Source organism: Nyctereutes procyonoides, unplaced genomic scaffold (assembly GCF_905146905.1).
Source record: "Nyctereutes procyonoides isolate TBG_1078 unplaced genomic scaffold, NYPRO_anot_genome, whole genome shotgun sequence".
In the NCBI taxonomy this organism is placed as follows: domain Eukaryota; kingdom Metazoa; phylum Chordata; class Mammalia; order Carnivora; family Canidae; genus Nyctereutes; species Nyctereutes procyonoides.
The window spans coordinates 33040029-33059036 of NW_026575132.1; the positions used below are offsets into that span (position 1 = coordinate 33040029).

Consider the following 19008-nt stretch of genomic DNA (forward strand, 5'->3'; position numbering starts at 1 on the left):
TTAGATCTGTTCTTTTTTTTATCGTGTTAAGTCCTCATTTTTATTATCTTTGGTCTGGTTATGATAGTTACTCATTATTGAGAAGAGAGTATTGAAGTTTCTAATTCTTACTGTAGAAATTTCAATTTCTAATTTAATTCTATTTTATACTTAATATATATTAATGATCTATTACTAGGTATGTAAATGTTTATGATTGAATCTTTCTGTTGTATTAAACCTTTTATTAATATTCTCTGTCTTTTGTGACTTATTGATTTAAAATCTATATTTTCTGATATTAGTATGGCCACGCTACTGTCTTTGGTTATTATTTGCATGAAATATCTTTTGCTATCATTTCACTTTGAATCTTTTTGTATCTTTGGGATTAAAGTAAACCTCAGTGTAGTTGGATCCTGATATTTTTATCTATTGTGCCAGTCTTATATCTTTAGTTACAGAGTTTGATCAATTTATATTTCAAGTGATTGTCTATAAGGAAGGATTTCTATCATTTTGCTGTTTGTTTTCTAGCTTTTTTGTCCCAAATTTCTTGCATTACTATCTTTTGTGTTTGCTTGATTTTTTTTTTCCAGTGCAATGTTTAAATTTCTTAACTTCCTTTTGTATATATTCTATAGCTATATTCTTTGTAGTTACCAAAGGGATTACACTTGATATCCTGAAATTTTAAATCTAATTTAAAATCTAATTAAATCTAATTTGATCTAATCTTAAATTTGAATTTTTACTAGTTTAGCTTTAATAACATACAAAAACACTACTTCTATAACAAGTGTGTACCCCTTCTCTCAGTTGTTAATGTCATAGATTTACATCTTTATATATTGTGTGCCCCAACACATAAACTATTCATTTTTTTTTCTTAAGATTTTATTTGTCCTTTCATGAGAGACACAGAGAGATACGCAGAGAGAGAAAAAGGCTCCCTGTAGGGAGCCCAATGTGGAACTCAGTCCTAGGACCCCAGTATGCCTGAGCCAAAGGCAGATGCTCAGCCACTGAGCCACCCAGGTTTTCCCTAATGATTCTTTTATATATTTTAATATCCAAAATTTTGTGGAAAAGAAAATGTAGAGTTTGAAACCAAAGTTACAATAATGCTCTTTTTATAATTGCCCATGTATTTGCCTTTATTGAAATCTTTCTCTCTCCATAAGGGTCTGAATTGTGATCATATCTTGCAGGACAGGTCTAGTAGTCAAACTTCCTCAGCATCTGCTAATGTCTGAATATTTCCTTCACTTTTGAAGGGCAGTTTTGGTGGATATAGCATTCTTGGTTGACAGGTTTTTTTCTTTTAGCATTTTAAATGTATTGGCGCCTTGCCTTGTGGCCTCCAAACTGTCTCTCTCAAGAAATCTGATAGTCTTATTGAGGATCTCTTATATGTGACAAATTGCTTCTTTCTTGCTGCTTTCAAGATTCTTTCTTTTTCTTAGGCTTTTAAATTTTTACTTTGAATGTGTCTCAATGTGAGTATCTGATTTTATCTTGAATGTTCATTGAACTTCTTGGATGTTCATATTCATCTCTTTCATCAAATTCCGGAAGTTTTCAGCCACTATTTCTTCAAACATTCTCTCCTCCTTCTGGGACTCTCACAGTCTGTGTTACTCAAGTTTGTGGTATTTCACCAGTACCTTAGGTTCTCTTTGCCATTTTTCAATCATTTTCTTCCTGTTGCTAAGACTCAATAGTTTATATTGTCCTGTCTTGAAGTTTGGTAATTCTTTCTGCCTACCTAAATCTGCCTATGAATCCCTCTAGTGAATCTTTCAGTTACTGTACTTCTCACCTCCAGAATTTCTTTTTGTTTTTTTTGTTTGTTTGTTTGTTTGTTTGCTTGGTTTTTGTTTTTTTAGATTTTCTTTTTCTTTATTAATATTTCCTTTCCATTCCATTCATACATTGTTTTGACATTCTCTATATCTTCTTTAGTTCTTCAACCATCTTTAAGACAGTTGTTTTAAAGTCTTTGCCTAGTAGATCCACCATCCAGACATGCAGGTGGTACGTTTTTGTTGATTTTTTTGTTTTTCCTTTGGATGTCACACTTTTCTATTTTTCTGTATGCCTGGTGGTTTTTGTTGTTGAAAATTGACATTTGAATCTAATAATGTGCTTCTGGAAATAAGATGTTCTACCTTCCCCAGGATGTGCTCTTTGATTATTACTTTTGTTTACTCTTTTGAGATTTTTTTATTAATGTGGTATGTCTTTGTGCCAAGGACCAGCCTACAGTATAAATTTAGGTATTTCTTAGTTCTTTTCTGAGCCTGCACTTTTCCAGGTCATGTATTATTACTTTCTTATTTTACCTTTATGCACAGTTGCTTTTGAATGTCCAGTCTTTAATATCTGGCTCCCAACCATGGGGAAAAGAGAGCTTGAAAGGGAAACAAAAAGGGGAGTAGCTTTTATTTAAATTCCCTGGAAGTCTGAGGGGGTTGGGGGACATGCAACAATAGCTTTGTATCTCTGTGATCAGAGCACAAATTAAAGGTTTATTTTTTAAAACAGCAGGAACTAATTTTTAAAGCACACCAATAGGGCAGCCCTGGTGGCTTAGTGGTTTAGCGCCGCCTTTGGCCCAGGGCATGATCCTGGAGTCCCGGGATCGAGTTCCACGTCCTTCCACGTCGGGCTCCCTGCATGGAGCCTGCTTCTCCCTCTGCCTGTGATTCTGCCCTGCCCCCTGTCTCTAATAAATAAAATCTTTTTTTAATAAAAAGCACCCCAATAAAAATATTGAAGTGTATAGTTGAAAGTTGTAAAAAATTGTTAGTGGTAAGTTATTTAAGTGGGAAATAGTAACATAAATAGTAATTAAATTCTATAAATGAGAATGTAAAATCTGGGAATCTTAACGAAATCTTGAACCAGATATTTACGCTAAAAAACACATGTGTTGGGGCAGGCTGGGTGGCTCTTCGGTTTAGTGCCGCCTTTGGCCCGGGGTGTGATCCTGGAGCCCTGGGATCGAGTCCTTCATCGGGCACCCTGCATGGAGCCTGCTTCTCCCTCTGCCTGTTTTTCTGCCTCTCTCTCTGTGTGTCTCTCATGAATGAGTAAATAAATAAATAAATAACCTTTAAAAATGTATATTTCTACTTGAATTCATTTTACTGTATATTAGATTATTAATCTAATAGATTAATATTATTAGCTAATAATATGTTATGATATATAATATATAGTAATGTATTAAACTATTAATCTTTCTATTAGATTATGAATTTATTTATTTGAGATATAAGGGAGAGGGGCAGAAGGAGAGAGAACCTCAGACTCCTCACTGAGTGCAGAGCCTGACAAGGGGCTCCATCCCAGGATCCTGAGATCATGTCCTATGCCAAAACCAAGAGTCAAGGATCCATGGGTGGCTTAGCGGTTTAGCGCCTGCCTTTGGCTCAGGGCACGGTCCTGGAGTCCCGGGATAGAGTCCCGCATCGGGCTCCGGCATGGAGCCTGCTTCTTCCTTTGCCTGTCTCTTCCTCCCTCTCTCTCTCTCTCTCTCTCATGAATAAATAAATAAAATCTTAAAACAAAACCAAGAGTCAGAAGCTTAACTGACTATACCACCCAGATGCTCCCTATATTTTAAGGTTTACATTTGCTTCAGCCTCTCTTTTTTGTTATTTGGAGAAGATGGTAATTCAGCACAGGTTAAGTTGCAAATTGCAGCGTTTTTTTAAAGTTCAATTTACAACAACAGGATATTAGACTAAACTGATCAAGACACTATAAAGAGTATTGGATATCTCGGGAATGCAAGATTAATTTAACCTCTGAAAATCAACATGCTAAGTTATATCAGGAAAGAATAAAAGAAGAAACTCAGTAGACATAGAAAAACATCTGACAAAATTCAGTGTTCCTTTGTGATAAAAACATTCATTAAGCTAAGAATACGGATATCTGGGTGGCTCAGCAGTTTAGTGCCTGGCTTCAGCTCAGGGCATGGTCCCAGAGTCCCAGGATCTAGTCCTGCATCAGGCTTCCTACATGGAGCCTGCTTCTCCCTCTGCCTATGTCTCTGCCTCTCTCTATATATATGTCTCATGAATAAATAAATAAAATCTTTAAAAAAAAAAAAAAGCTAGGAATAGAGGGAAACTTCTTCAAACTGACAAATGGCATTTGTAAAGTAACCAAAGCTAACATCAAATGTAATGATGAAAGACTGAATACCAGTAATTAGGAACAAGACTCTTATCTACTATCTTCATTTCTGTTCAGTATTTTTTTTTTAAGACAGGATTTTTTTTTAACAAATTATTTTTAAATTTTTATTTATGATACACAGAGAGAGAGAAAGAGGCAGAGACACAGGCAGAGGGAGAAGCAGGCTCCATGCACTGGGAGCCTGACGTGGGATTCGATCCTGGATCTCCAGGATCACGCCCTGGGCCAAAGGCGGGCGCTAAACCACTGCGCCACTCAGGATCCCGGATTTTTTTTTTTTTTAATTTATTTATGATAGTCACACACAGAGAGAGAGAGAGAGAGAGGCAGAGACACAGGCAGAGGGAGAAGCAGGCTCCATGCACCGGGAGCCCGATGTGGGATTCGATTCCAGGTCTCCAGGATCGCGCGCCCTGGGCCAAAGGCAGGCGCCAAACCGCTGCGCCACCCAGGGATCCCTCTGTTCAGTATTTTTTACCCAGGGCAGTTAGGCAAGAAAATGAAGCAGCATTCAGATTGATAAGTAGAAGTAAAACTAGATAGATATTTGCAGATGGCATGGTCTTATCTATAGAAAATCCTCAGTGTGCTTAGTCAGTTAAGCCTCCGACTCTTGACTTTGTCTCAGGTCATGATCTTCAGGGTCCTGAGTTGAGCCCTGTGTCAGGCTCCATAATCAGTGTGGAGTCTGCTTATCCCTCTCCCTCTGCTCCTCCCACATGTGCTCATGTGTGCACTCTCTCAAATAAATAAATCTTTAGGAAAAAAAGAAAAAATTTTTTACCAAAACCACAAAATACTATTAGAAATAATAACTTCAACAAAGCTTCAAGTTAGAAGATCAATGTACATACTCAAGTTATTTTTTAACCAGTAATAATAGATGCTACAAAAATGAAAGTACAAAAACAGTTTGATTTACAACATCATCAAAAAGAATAAAAAATTTAGGAATAAATTCAAGGAAATACAAAAGTTATACTCTGAAAAATATGAAACATTGAAAAAACCTGAAAGAAGACTTAAATAGAAAAATCAGAAGGTTGCATTTTTTGGGTAGAGAATATTATTAAAATTACAATAATCTACAAATTTCTATGCAGGTTCAGCACAGTTCCTTTAGAAATCTCAGCTGACTTTCTAGAAAAGTCAGTCAATTTCCTTTCCAGAAATTGACTGGCTGACCCTAAAATTCATATGGAAATTCAAGGAATGCAGAATAACCACTAATCTTGAAAATAATTCCACACTTCTCCCTTATAATCTACAAAAATTAAGACATTATTGTACTAGTATGAGGATAGCTCCACTGATCAGCAATATAAAATTAGGGGCCCAGAAATAAGCTCTCACATTTATAGTCCGTTTTCAAGGAAAGTGCTAAGACTGTTAAGTAGGGGGAAAATGGTCTTTTCAACAAACTGTGTTGGGACAACTGAATCTGTACACAAAAGAATGAACTCAGACCCCTGCCTCATATCATATTCAAATATTAACTCAGAATGGGTCAAAGACCTAAATATGAGAGTTACAAAACTGTGAACTCTTAGAAAAAATTATAGGTATAAATATTTGTGACTTTAATTTAGGTGCTGATTTCTTAGATATGACACCAAAAGCACAAGTGATTAAAAATAATTAGTAATTGGATTTAATAAAAACTTAGAACTTTTCTGCTGCAGACTACAAAGTCAAGAAAAGGAAAAAACAGTCCACAAATTGGGAGAACATAATTATAAATCATATTTGATAAGGACTTACATCAAGAATATTTAATTTGGGGATCCCTGGGTGGTGCAGCGGTTTGGCGCCTGCCTTTGGCCCAGGGCGCGATCCTGGAGACCCCGGATCGAATCCCACATCGGGCTCCCGGTCATGGAGCCTGCTTCTCCCTCTGCCTATGTCTCTGCCTCTCTCTCTCTCACTGTGTGCCTATAATAAATAAATGAATGAATGAATGAATGAATGAATGAATGAATGAATAAATAAATAAATAAATAAATAAATAAATAAATAAATAAATAAATAAAATTGAAGAATATTTAATTTGGGCAGCCCGGTGGCTCAGCGGTTTAGCGCCGCCTTTGGCCCAGGGCCTGATCCTGGAGACTCGGGATCGAGTCCCATGTCAGGCTCCCTGCATGGAGCCTCCTTCTCCCTCTGCCTGTATCCCTGCCTCTCTCTCTGTGTGTGTCTCTCATGAATAAATAAATAGTCTTTTTAAAAAGAATATTTAATTTTGGGGATACCTTGGTGACTCCGTGGTTGATCATCTGCCTTTGGGTCAGGACATGACCCCAGGATTCTGAGATCGAGTCCCACATCAGTTTCCCCATGGGGAGCCTGCTTCTCCCTCTGTCTATGTCTCTGCCTCTTTTTCTCTGTCTCATGAATAAATAAAACTTATCTTTAAAAAAAAGAATATTTAATTTTTTAGGAAACTCTTAAAACTCAATTTAAAAATGGATAAAAGATTTGAATAGACATCTCTCCAAAAAGATACAGTAATGTTCGATAATCACAAAAGACATTCAACATCACTTACTAGGGAGATGCAAATTACAAAATCAAAGTGAGATACCACTTCACCCTTGCTACAGCCATAATCAGAAACACGCACTAACTGGTTTTGGTGAGGACATGCAGAAATTGGACCTTCATGCACTGCTGGTGGAAATGTAAATTGAAACAGCTGCTTTGGAAATAGTCTGACAGTTTCTCAAAATATTAAAAATAGAGTTACCATATGACCCAGTAATTCTACTCAGAGATATACCCAAGAGAATTAGAAACATATGTCCACAAAACAAATTGTACATGAATGTTCATATCAGGTTTATTCTAACGAGCCAAAAAGTAGACACAACCCAAATGTCTTATCAACTTAAGAATAAATGAAATGTGGCTTCTCGTGCAGTGAGATATTTAGCAATAAAAAGGATGAAGTAATGATACATGCTGCATCATGGGTGAACCTTGTAAACTTACTACATAAAAGAAACAAAATCATAAAAGACTCTATATTATATTATTCTACTTATATGAAATGTCCAGAATTGACAAATGAATGAGACAGAAAGCATATTGATTAGTAGCTGCCAAGGGTAGGGGATAAATGGAGAACTGACTATTGCTCATAGGGACCAGGTTCTTTTTGTGGGATAAAGATGCTCTAAAATTGATTATAGTCTTTATTGTAGAATTCTGAATATACTAAAAACTATTGTGTACTTTAAATAGGTGAATTATATGATGTGTGAATTATATATCAGTAAATTGAGTGGGGTTTTGTTTTTTTGTTTTTTTGTTTTTTTTTAAGAGTGATGGTTAGGACTTTTTGTTTCAAGTTGAATCACTAACAATATTTGACTACCTGTATTTCTTGAGTGTGTTTCAATAAAGGCAAGTTGTTTAGGACTTGTATAAAACTTGTTTTTGCAGGAAATGTTTGTCAAATGTTTGTCAAATGTCAGTGTTATCTACACTGTATGTTTATTGATTTATTTCAAAAGTACCTCGTTAGTATTTTACTCAAAAATTTGAAACTATGTTTGCTTAAATGTTGATCTTAAGCTTAAAGGTTGTACTGTAGCTCCATTAAAAATACATTTTAAGGGATCCCTGGATGGCTCAGCTGTTTTGGTCCCTGCCTTTGGCCCAGGGCGTGATCCTGGAGTCCCGGGATGGAGTCCCGCATCAGGCTCCCTGCATGAAGCCTGCTTCTCCCTCTGCCTAGGTCTCTCTCTGTGTCTCTCATGAATAAAAAGTTTTTCTCATCTCATTGTTAAAAAAACCATGGGAAGTCTAAATTTAAAGACTACCTTAATCAGAGTTGTACTTTGTGGAACAATTTTCCGTACTTTTGAAGGGCAAAGACATCTTAAATACTACCTGTGAGCTCACTGTGTACTGATTTTTGGCAACAACTTTTATCCAAGGTACTATTTGTGGTTTCTCTCTCTCTCTTGATTTGTTTATTTTAGAGAGAGAGAGACAGAGGGCATAAGCAGGAGGGGCTGAGGGAGAAAGAGAATCTCAAGCAGACTCCATACTGAGTGCAGAACCAGACACAGGGCTGTCTCAGGACTCTTGAGATCGTGACCTGAGCCAAAACCAAGAGTTAGATGTTTAACTGCACTGCCCAGACACCCCTTTGGTTTCTCTTACTGTTGCTTTGTGTTGTCACCATATTTGATCCTCACTGATATAAAAATTGTATTAAGTAAATAATCTTCCACTTTTTAGGCCAGATGAACATCCAATATAAACAACAGTATGAATTTGAATATTTCTAACATCCAGTGTCATCCAGTTGAAATATAAATATTTAACATAATTTCAGCCTTCATACTATTTTATCAAGTACAATGGTGCCCATCCTTGGATGCATTTCTCTTCTATAGTAGCAAACAATGGTATTGGTGATCTTCTAGTGACACTAGTGTCCTACAGTGTCAGCACAAAAGAATTTTTCATTGTACAGTGTTAACGTGAGCTTTACAGTGTATCTTCCCTAGATGTATGTGTAAAGATACTTCAAGATCAACCTTGCTAAGTGTTTATTTCTTAGAATTCAGATTTGGTTAATAAGCTGTTAATCTTATTTTTGTTAGAAACCAAAAGCTATAGTGTTATGAAGGTTTTCTCCCCAGGATTAATTTAGCCAGTGTCTGCTCCCTCAAAAATCTTTGCAAATTTTTGTTATATGAAACAGTACATTTTAGGGGCACCTGGGTGGCTCAGTTGTTAAAGCATCTGCCTTCAGCTCAGGTCATGGTCCCAGGATCTTGGAATTGAGCCCCCTGTCAGGCTCCCTGCTCAATGGGGGTCTGCTTCTCCCTCTCTCCGTTCATGCTGTCACTCCCTCTGTCTCTGTCTCAAATACATAAGTAAAATCTTAGGAAAAAAAAATTAAAAATGAGGGTACATTTTAATTGCATTTAAGATTAAGCCCACGCCAAAAAAATATAAATAAATGAAGAATTAAGCCTTAATGACAGCTAACCATGAAATTGTTTTCTTTTTTTTTTAATGAAATTGTTTTCAATTGATGTACATTTGCCTTCAGTCCTCGTAGTGCTTTTATTATGGTTGACCCTAGCAAAGAGTAAGTACATGCACTTGTGTTTATTAATATTCATCTTAATCATTTTTAAAAATTTCCTATTTGTGAGGCCTGGGTGGCTCAGTTGATTAAGCATCTGCCTTTGGCTTAGGTCATGATCCTGAGGTTCTGGGATTGAGTTCCACATTGGTATTCCTGCTCTGGGGAGCTTGCTTCTCCCTCTCCCTCTCCCTGACACTCACTCCCCTTGCTTGTTCTCTCTCTCTCTCTCTCTCTCTCTCTCTCTCTCAAATAAATAAAATCTTTTTTTAAAAGAAATAAATTTCCTTTTGAAGTCAGTGATCCATTTCTAGTTTTAAAAACTATACACCTCATTAATTCAAATACAACATTTCTAAAATCCTCAAGCCAGAATCATAATTTAAAACTAAGTCATTAATTTAAAAGTCAGGAAGCAGGGTGCCTGGGTGGCTCAGTTCATTGAGCCTTTGATTCTTGGTCCTTTGATTCTTGGTTTTGGCTCAGGTCATGATTTCGTGGGATCAACCAACTCCGTGTTCAGCTGGGAGTCTCCTGAAGATTTTCTCTCTCTCTCCTCCCTCTGCCCCTCCCCCCACTTTCTCCTTTCTCTCTAAAATAAATCTTTAAAAAAAAAGTTAGGAAGCATCCAAAATTTACAAAACTATATATAATATAATATGGGATCTCTTCAGAATTTGCTTATTATTGCCCAATAGACCATTTCTGAGTGATGAGAGTAAATGTGCTTGCTTTGAGTAAATTTGTGACTTTTTGGTGAGAAAGTATGCAAAAGCTAGAAATCAAGAACCAATGCAGAGCTACAGTTTTCCTAATCAGGAATGCATTTACCAAAGTTCTATATTTGGTGAAGGGATGTTTATTAGTTAGCAAATTGCCAGCCATGTGTGCTTCTGGCTTATTTTAACCAGTTTTTATGGAAAGCTTGGCAAATGTGTACTGAATGTGTTCTTTATAAAAGTGTATTGTATTATAGAACAATCATTGTGCTCTTACAGTAGCATTTTCAACTAAGGATTTTTGGGTGGCCTTCACGGCCATATTTACTGATATATATAGTTCACATACCATATTTACTGTTTCCAGTAAATATCAAATTTACTGGAAAGAGAGACTATATAGCTTTCTAAGATTATCAAAAGAATATATGCGCCCCCAAATAGTTGAGAATTAAGAAGGTAATTTTGCTTTTGCATAATTAATCCAAACTGTTGTACTTCTGTAGTTTCTGCTTTTTTTAATTGAGCAGATTGATAAATAGCTACAGAATGAAAGTTTTCTTTTTCCACAGTTATGTTTCACTTGAGTAAATTATTACTTCTTATGCTTTTCCATTTACCTTTTTCTTTAGCTGTCCTTCCTAAACATTCTTGCACTGTTGCTTCATATTTAACATTAATTAAGGCAAATTACATACACGTAGAATCTATCAAACTTAATATTGAGAAGCAAAGTTCTGATGAGAATGCCTCCTAAGAACTAGTGAGTATAACTACATATGTAGCACATTTTATTTCACTTTGATTTAGGTGTTAGTATTGTTTTAGAAACTTAATTTTATTTGACTAAGTGTAATTGAGTTTTAGTTGACTTAAGGTTTTACTTTTTGTGAAAAACTAGTTTGACAAATTAAAAAACACTTTGCAACTCCTGGATCTTGAGGGGAGCTCAGCTTGGATTTTGTTATTGCCCTTTTAGGATACTGATGAGTTTATTTTACCCACTGGAGCTAATAAAACCCGGGGCAGATTTGAACTGGCCTTCTTTACCATTGGAGGATGTTGTATGACAGGTGGGTATGATCACTTTTTTCACTGTCCTCAATCCAAGTAATCAAAAGTGTGTAAAATCAAAAGTATTTCAGATATTGGTTCCAGAGTTTTAAAAAATCATTTAGGGGTACCTGGCTGACTCAGTCCGTTGAGCATGTGACAGTTGATCTTGGGGTTGTAGGTTTGAGCCCCACGTTGGGTGTAGAGATTACTTAAAAATAAAATCTTTAAAAAAAATTATAAATAATTATTATATACATTTTTCATTTTCTCCTACTAAAATTAAAAAGAATTCGAAGTGCAGTTTTGTAATGGAAAACTGTATTATTTGGTTGAATCATTACTGTGAATCACTAGGGGCTGCATTTGGAGCAATGAACGGTCTACGGCTAGGATTGAAGGAAACCCAGAACATGTCCTGGTCCAAACCAAGAAATGTACAGTAAGTCTTATAATCATCTGATGTAGTGATGTTTCAATATTAACCTCTACTTTGTTGGCTTGATGAGCACAACCTTGAGATTACAAATGTTTAGGGTATTGACATACATTTTGATTGATTTTTTTTCCTTAAAATAAAAGTAATTAAGGAGTCAGGTTACTGAGGCTTAGATTTTAAAAGGAGTGATTTTTGAGTCAGTGTCCCTCAATTAGCTGTTGCTTCCCCGACCTAACTTCTCTACTTTTTCATTCTGTAGGCCTCTGTGACTTGCTTTTCTAGTGGTTGAATTGCTAATACGTTAGTTAGATTGTTCAAGGGTGTGCAAAACCATAGGACATGATAGTAAAGAAAGAAGCATGTAAGAGTGATTGCTGGATCTGCTGTCATTTGAATTGAACTAAACTGACTTCGCTCACTGTTTCTGAAAGGAGAAGGCAAAAAAAAATTTATCACGGAGTCCCTAGAACTTAGGGATAGTTCCCTGAGTCTTCTCTTCGGAAATTGAAGTTTGTGGAGAAGGAAAGTACAGACATCTTCACCCTGCCCAAGAAACAAACATGACTGGTCCATGTAGATATTCTCTAAATAATATGATGTTTAGTTTTGGATGTTTTTACACTTTATATGGGTGAAGTCACACAGTATATATTTATACAATGGCTCATCATCATTTTTTTTTTAAAGATTTTATTTATTCATTAGAGACACACACACACACAGAGAGAGGCAGACATAGGCAGAAAGAGAAACAGGCTCCATGTAGGGATCCCAATGTGGGACTCCATCCCGGGACTCCAGGATCATGCCCTGGGCGGAACGCAGGAGCCCAACCGCTGAGCCACCCAGGCATCCCTGTCATCATCTTTATATGTTGTTTAGCCAGCAGGTGGCAGCAGGTTTGCTAAATTAGACCTTGGGAATCCTGACTGTCAAGTTTTTCATATTCTTGTTACTATGTGGATCTTGCTTTACTAGGCCAGATCCTTGCATATTTTTACATTTTTATTAATGCTTGTCCCTTACTCCAGAGCATCTGCATGGGGATACTTAGCCGAAGTATCTGCCTTCTGCTCAGGTCATGATCCCAGCGTCCTGGGATCGAAACACCTTCCTTCCATCCCCCTGTCAGGCTCCCTGCTCTTCCCTCTCCCTCTGCTTGCCGTTCCCCCTGCTTGTGCTCTCAAGTGCACTCATGTTGTCTCTCTCTCTCTCTCAAATAAATAAAATCTTTTTAAAAAATTTGTTCCTTACTCCAGTACTTTTTTTTACTTTTTTGTGTTATGCAGAATTTTGAAAATGTACAAAAGTAGACAGAATAGTACAGTGAAGACCCATGAACCATAACCCATCCTCAGCAGTCGGCCAAGATTGGGACCAAATGTGCCCCATCTCATTCTCCGCTCGCATATTACTTTAAAGCAAATCCCTAACATCACATCATTTAATACCAATTTGAAAGTGGAGGATATGCTAGAAAAGACAACCTTTCTTGCTTAAAAGTGATAGTTATTAGTGTTTTAGAGAGAGTAAAATTGATTTATATTTTTTAGATAAGATTTCTAAAATATATATTCTTAAAATATATATATAATTTTTATATGACCATTCTAATCTTACTGGATAGGAAGCATTTAAAACAGGAGACAGCCGAGGTAATAGGTGGCTCAGTTGGTTAAGGTCCGCCTTTGGCTCAGTTTATAATCCCAGCTTCCTGGGATTGAGCCCTGTGTCAAGCTCCCTGTTCAATGAGGAGTCTGCTTCTCCCTCTCTCTTTGCCTGCCCCCTACCCTGCCCCTCTTACGCTCTCTCAAATAAATAAATAAAATCTTTGAAAAATAAAATGAATGAAGTAGGAGGCAGCCTCTAAAAATGGAAAGAAGGTAAGGTTTGGGGCCAGTCAGATCTATGTAGCTTCAAAGCCTAGTTTCTTACTTACTGTTTTGTGATTTTAGGTAAGTTTTTTTCTACACTGAAGGGTTGTTGAGAGGTGATTAAGGTAGCTAAATAGGGGCTCAGTAAGTGGAGATAAATTGCCCAATCATATCCCAGACAATTTCACTAACTTGCAGTGCTTCCAGCGGTATAATAAAAGTAATAGTTTTAAAAACTTGTTACAAATGACAGTATACTGAACTTAAGTTAGTAAATATGTAACAATTAGTTAGAAACTATATACTTCATTACTAATTTTTAAACAGCTTTTTAGAGATAAATAGAAATTTTTGTTTGGGATCCCTGGGTGGCGCAGCGGTTTGACGCCTGCCTTTGGCCCAGGGCACGATCCTGGAGACCCGGGATCGAATCCCATATCGGGCTCCCGGTGCATGGAGCCTGCTTCTCCCTCTGCCTATGTCTCTGCCTCTCTCTCATTCTGTGTGACTATCATAAATAAATAAAAAAAAAATTAAAAAAAAAAAATAAATAAATAAAGTCTATCCTTTAAAAAAAAAAAAAAGAAATTTTTGTTATTTGGACATTACATGAGTTTTTTAATTGCATTAAATGAGTTTTTTCACTTTGTTACTGGAATTACATAATTTCCAGCAGTAGTCAGCTGTCCGGATAGACCCATTCCTGTGATGGTGTTACACTGCTGGGAGAGGAATGTCTTCTTCCTCCAGTTGCCTCTGTCACTGTTTTGGTGGTGCCTGGCACTGGTACAAGGCAGAACTATGCTTCCTTGAGAGTATGCTGAGCGTTAACTCTGGCCGCTTGGTTCTAGTCAGGGAGCAGACATAGTATGTTTTCTGTGTGTATTCTACTGAGACAGCTTTTTCCTTCTCTGAGTATTTCCCCTTATTTCTGCTTTTTTTTTTTTTTTTTTTAAGATTTTATTTATTTGACAGCACGAGCAGGGGGAACAGCAGTGGGAGAGGGAGAAGCAGGCTCCCCACTGAGCAGGGATCCCAATGTGGGGCTCAATCTCAGGACACTGGGACCATGACTTGATACTTTGACTAAGCCACCCATGCACCCCTATGTTACTTCTTTTATGTAGATCAATTACTATAAACTTTTTTTTAGTAAAATACATTCTAGGCTGTCAAATCCTTTGTGTATTTGATTTATATTTAATAATAACTTTCCTTACTGCCCAAAAATGTTAGAGGTTTAACCTTCATTTATATTTATATACAGTAAAAGTCATCCTTACTAAATTCTGAGGAGATACTAAGGTAAGTCTTAAAATTAAGAAAACTTCAGGGGGTGCCTGGGTTGCTCATTCGGTTGGACATCTGACTCTTGATTTTAGTTCAGGTCATGATCTGGGGGTCCTGATACCAAGTCCTGCCTCAGGCTGTGCACTCAGCGGGGTGTCTGCTTCTCTCCATCGGGTCTCTGCTCGTGTTCTCTTTCTCTCTAAAATAAATCAATAAATCTTTTTAAAAATAAATAAATTTTAAAAATAAAAATAAATTAAGAAAACTTCGGGTATTGGCTTTATACATTATAAATAGCTACAGTAATGGTTTTTCAAATTATTAGAGAAATGGTAATTCTAAGTACAAATTCTTTCTCTCTCTGCCCTGGTAGGATTTTGAACATGGTGACTAGGCAAGGGGCACTTTGGGCTAATACTCTAGGTTCTCTAGGTAAGTAGAGATCTCACTTAATAAATCATTAATGCAACAAAAGAATGTGTATGGTATCATGAACAATTTGGTCAACCAAAGTTCTGGCCCTAGGATATTAAACATTTTATTTAAATCTACTCTGATGAGTAATGTAGACAATACTTAGGAAAAGACCATTAACAACATAAAGTAATTCCAGATGTTAAAGCCTTTTCTCAATGTTTTAAGTCTTTTTAAATATTATATACTCCCCTGTCCAAGCAAGATACCAAATCATGTTTTAAGTAGATATGAAATCCAGGTAACTTAGATCTAAGTCAAGTGCCTCTTTATGTTAAGAAAGGTTCAGGGTCCTGTAGTAAGGTACGGTAGATTAATTCATCCCTCTTGCTCTAGTTTCCTAATAGCCCATTCAGCATTCTATTTACTTCAGTAGATTTCCCAGACCCAATTTCCAGAGTTATAATAGGACCTTTGTAGATAATGAAAACATTTGTTGTTCTAAGCAAAGGGTAAGTTGGTAGGACTTAGGACCAAATTCTTTCATATTATGTTGTTTATAAATGATTGACTCTTTTGGTTACTCATAGCTTATAATAAATGTACCAGTGGTATTTATACCGTAACAGCCAAGAATGTCTTTGTAACTTAGTTGAAAGTCTGAAAATCTTTTAATTGTGGCAGATTAACTAAAGGAAAATGTAAGCATCTCATTGAAAAAAGTAGAAAAGGCATCTGTTGTGAAAGAATAATACCCTAGCTTTGTCATGGGATTTAGAAGCAGTACATTTTCACACCATGAAGTCAAATTGACATTTGAGATTCTAGGAAATGACTGCTTCAATGTGCTGCTCATATACAGTCACCCTTCTTTGTTTCTGTTTGGTTGCTTATGTAACTAGAGTAATCTGCCATCCTGGTGTGCCCAGGGGACTGTCTTTGTTTTAGCATTGCAAATCTCATGTTCCAGGAAGCTCTCTTCCTGAGTGAACTGGGAACCAATTACCTTGTGTGTTCCTAGCATCATATGATCAATCACAATGTTTTGCTCAAGTTCAGTTTCAGTTAAAGAAGTTGAAATGGCAAGAAGAGCCTTTACATAAGTATAAGAATATCACAACAGAGGTGTTGTAAGGCAGAGTTTGGTGTAATATTGAAGGGTCAAATAACGGCATAATTTTGAGAAATGATAAAAGGATTAATAGGAATCTTTACAGGTATAGGAGAAAGGCAGTTTGGGGGATGATTTTGTTACAACTATATCGTGCTAGTGTTAATAGTTTTTTACATGTGAGGGAACCAAACCTCAAATTTTTTTAAGTTAACATCTTTGTTACAATAGAAATGCGTGTGTCTTCGTTTCTAAATCCAAAGTATAAAGCTGTTATGAATAAGATATAAGTGAACATTAAAAATATTTTTCCTGGGACTCCCCAGCGGGACTTTTTATTAGTAGCTACTATTCTTGTTGCTTCTGAAGCTTTCCACAGAATTTCTTTGCATATCCCCAGTTGTACACACATGTGCCTGCTTTTACATGCTAGTGATATGGTTTTTCCTGCTTTTTCTTTGGAGTGTGTAGTATTCCAGTATATGGAAAGTCCATTTCTTGGTCTTTACCCTTTGATGGGCATTTGATTTGGTGCCAGGCTTTTGCAATTACAAATAGTGTTCTAGTAGTCATTCTTTATATATCTTTGAATGCTTGTAGAATGTCTATAAGATATATTTATCTAAACATAATTGCTATACTGACTTTTAATCACTTTTTATTACTGATCAGTTCCATTTCCCCTTTAGCTTTGCTCTATAGTGCATTTGGTGTCATCATTGAGAAAACACGAGGTGCAGAAGATGACCTTAACACAGTAGCAGCTGGAACCATGACAGGCATGTTGTATAAATGTACAGGTAGGTACTACTGAGTGAAGAGGAGCTCTCAGTAGTTTTAAAACTAAGTAGCCACAGTTTTCAAAGGATACTTGACACATTTTTTGCAGTATAATGGAGAGCTGAACAAAACTCCTGGTTGTTTTGTGTTTTGTTTTGTTTTTTAAGATTTTATTTATTCATGAGAGGCAGAGACACAGGCGGAGGAAGAAGCAGGCTCCATGCAGGGAGCCCGATGTGGGGCTAGATCCTGGGACTCTAGGATCACACCCTGGGCCAAAGGCAAGTGCTAAACTGCTGAACCACCTAGAGATCCCCTGGGTTTGGGTTTTTATTTGGTTTTTTATTAAGTGTACATTCAGTAATGTTAAGTGTATTTACATTATTGTGGAATATCACCACCATCTAACTCCAGAACATCTCTTCATCTTGAAAACTAAAACTGTGTATCCATTAAACAATTTTCCCCTTCCTTTTTATTTTCTAACTACGAATTTAAACTCTTAGGTACTTTAGGGTACCTCATATAGGCAGAATCATACAATATTTGTCTTCTTATGACTGGCTTGTTTCATTTAGCATACTATCCTCAAGTTCATGTTGTAGCATGTTTCAGAATTTCCTTTTCAAGGCTGAATAAAAACTCCCTTGTACATATCTACATTTTATTTATCCATTCATCTGTCAGTGGATATTTGGATTGCTTCTACCTTTGACTACTTTGAATAATGCTCCTGTGAACATGGGTGAACTAAATACCTTTCAACTTTGAAAAAATAAACAGAACCTTAAGAGTTGAACCAAAATGACCTGACTGGAGATCAAATACCAAATTCTCCTCTAAGATGGAAAAGAAATTAACATTCACTGCATTATGATTATGCCCTCAGCTATAAGCACTTACTTACTAACTTACTTAAAACTGTGAAGTCATCATCATCACATTCCAATTTTATAGATGAATGCAGTATTAAGAGGACTTTTCAAAAGGTCACATAACTGGTGATAGGCCCAAATTTTTCATCACATTTCTGCTTGAAATAGCTTAAACTACATATGTACTCTACTTATACCTCTGAAAATTACTTCTGTTTCATTGTTTTACTATGCATTAGAAATGATTAATGGAGTAATTTTGTATTTTGGAAATTCCTCCACCACAAATATCAGGTAGCACTTTTGCTTCATTTTTAATAGAAGAAAGAAAAGCTTCAGTGGGATCATGAAATCCAAGATCAGGAAATCTGATATATCATTTCCTGATATATCTGAGAGTGAGGGTTTTTTTTTTCCTATATTGAAAATGGATTAGGGGTTCCTACGTATTCAGTTGGTTGAGCATCCTACTCTTGGTTTTGGCTCAGGTCGTGATTTCAGTGTCATGTGATCAAGCCCACCACCCCTCTCTCTTCCTTCAAAATAAATAAATTTGTAAATCTTTTTAAAAAGAGAATAAAATGGATCATATTTGGAATTTTATTCCTAAGAGTTCACAGTATTTCTTGCACCACATGCACATGTATGTACTCACATAAACAGAGCACCAGGTAGATTGAGACGATAAATGCCTTTTATGTCTATGAAGATGTTACCTTAGCTAGAAAAACTTTCTTAAAAAATCTAAAAATACTTCAAGTTGAAGATCTTTAGGATCAGACAAAAGAATTTAAAACTTTAATTGGCAGCACAAGGGTGCATTCAGCAAGAGTTTACTTGGCCCAACCTGTGTTTACAAAAGATCAAATTAATATTTAAAAAACAAGAGATTTCACATAGAAATCTGGAATTCCAGCTTCTTTTGAATAAATGGAAGACAAAAAGCTTACATTATTCAAGTTGACATGGCTAGGGCTGAGTGGGAGCTGTTTCTGTACCAGTACATGGGCACTAAAGCTCCAGTTCAAAGAATACATTGGGGGTTGGAAAGTCCCGGTCTTCTTATTCAGGGTAAGCCACTGTGGCATTTCCCAAGCTGAGGGCAGCCTTGAATATAAGAGTGTACTGAATTATTCATCTTAGAACATACTATACATA

At 36.4% G+C, this 19008-nt stretch overlaps 1 protein-coding gene and 1 non-coding gene across 3 annotated transcripts in view; both read left to right on the plus strand.

The window, feature by feature from the left end:
- LOC129522749 (mitochondrial import inner membrane translocase subunit Tim23) overlaps positions 1–19008 on the plus strand; it is a 34554-nt gene that overhangs the window by 8030 nt on the left and 7516 nt on the right. For both annotated transcript variants that reach the window (XM_055345096.1, XM_055345097.1), the window contains exons 3-6: positions 10994–11087; positions 11425–11509; positions 15044–15102; positions 16885–16995. In XM_055345096.1, the coding sequence (XP_055201071.1) occupies positions 10994–11087; positions 11425–11509; positions 15044–15102; positions 16885–16995 (349 nt within the window). The remainder of the gene's footprint in view (positions 1–10993; positions 11088–11424; positions 11510–15043; positions 15103–16884; positions 16996–19008) is intronic.
- Positions 14049–14247, plus strand: LOC129523092 (small nucleolar RNA SNORA74). Its single transcript, XR_008667052.1, has one exon. It is a non-coding gene; the product is annotated as a small nucleolar RNA SNORA74 (small nucleolar RNA).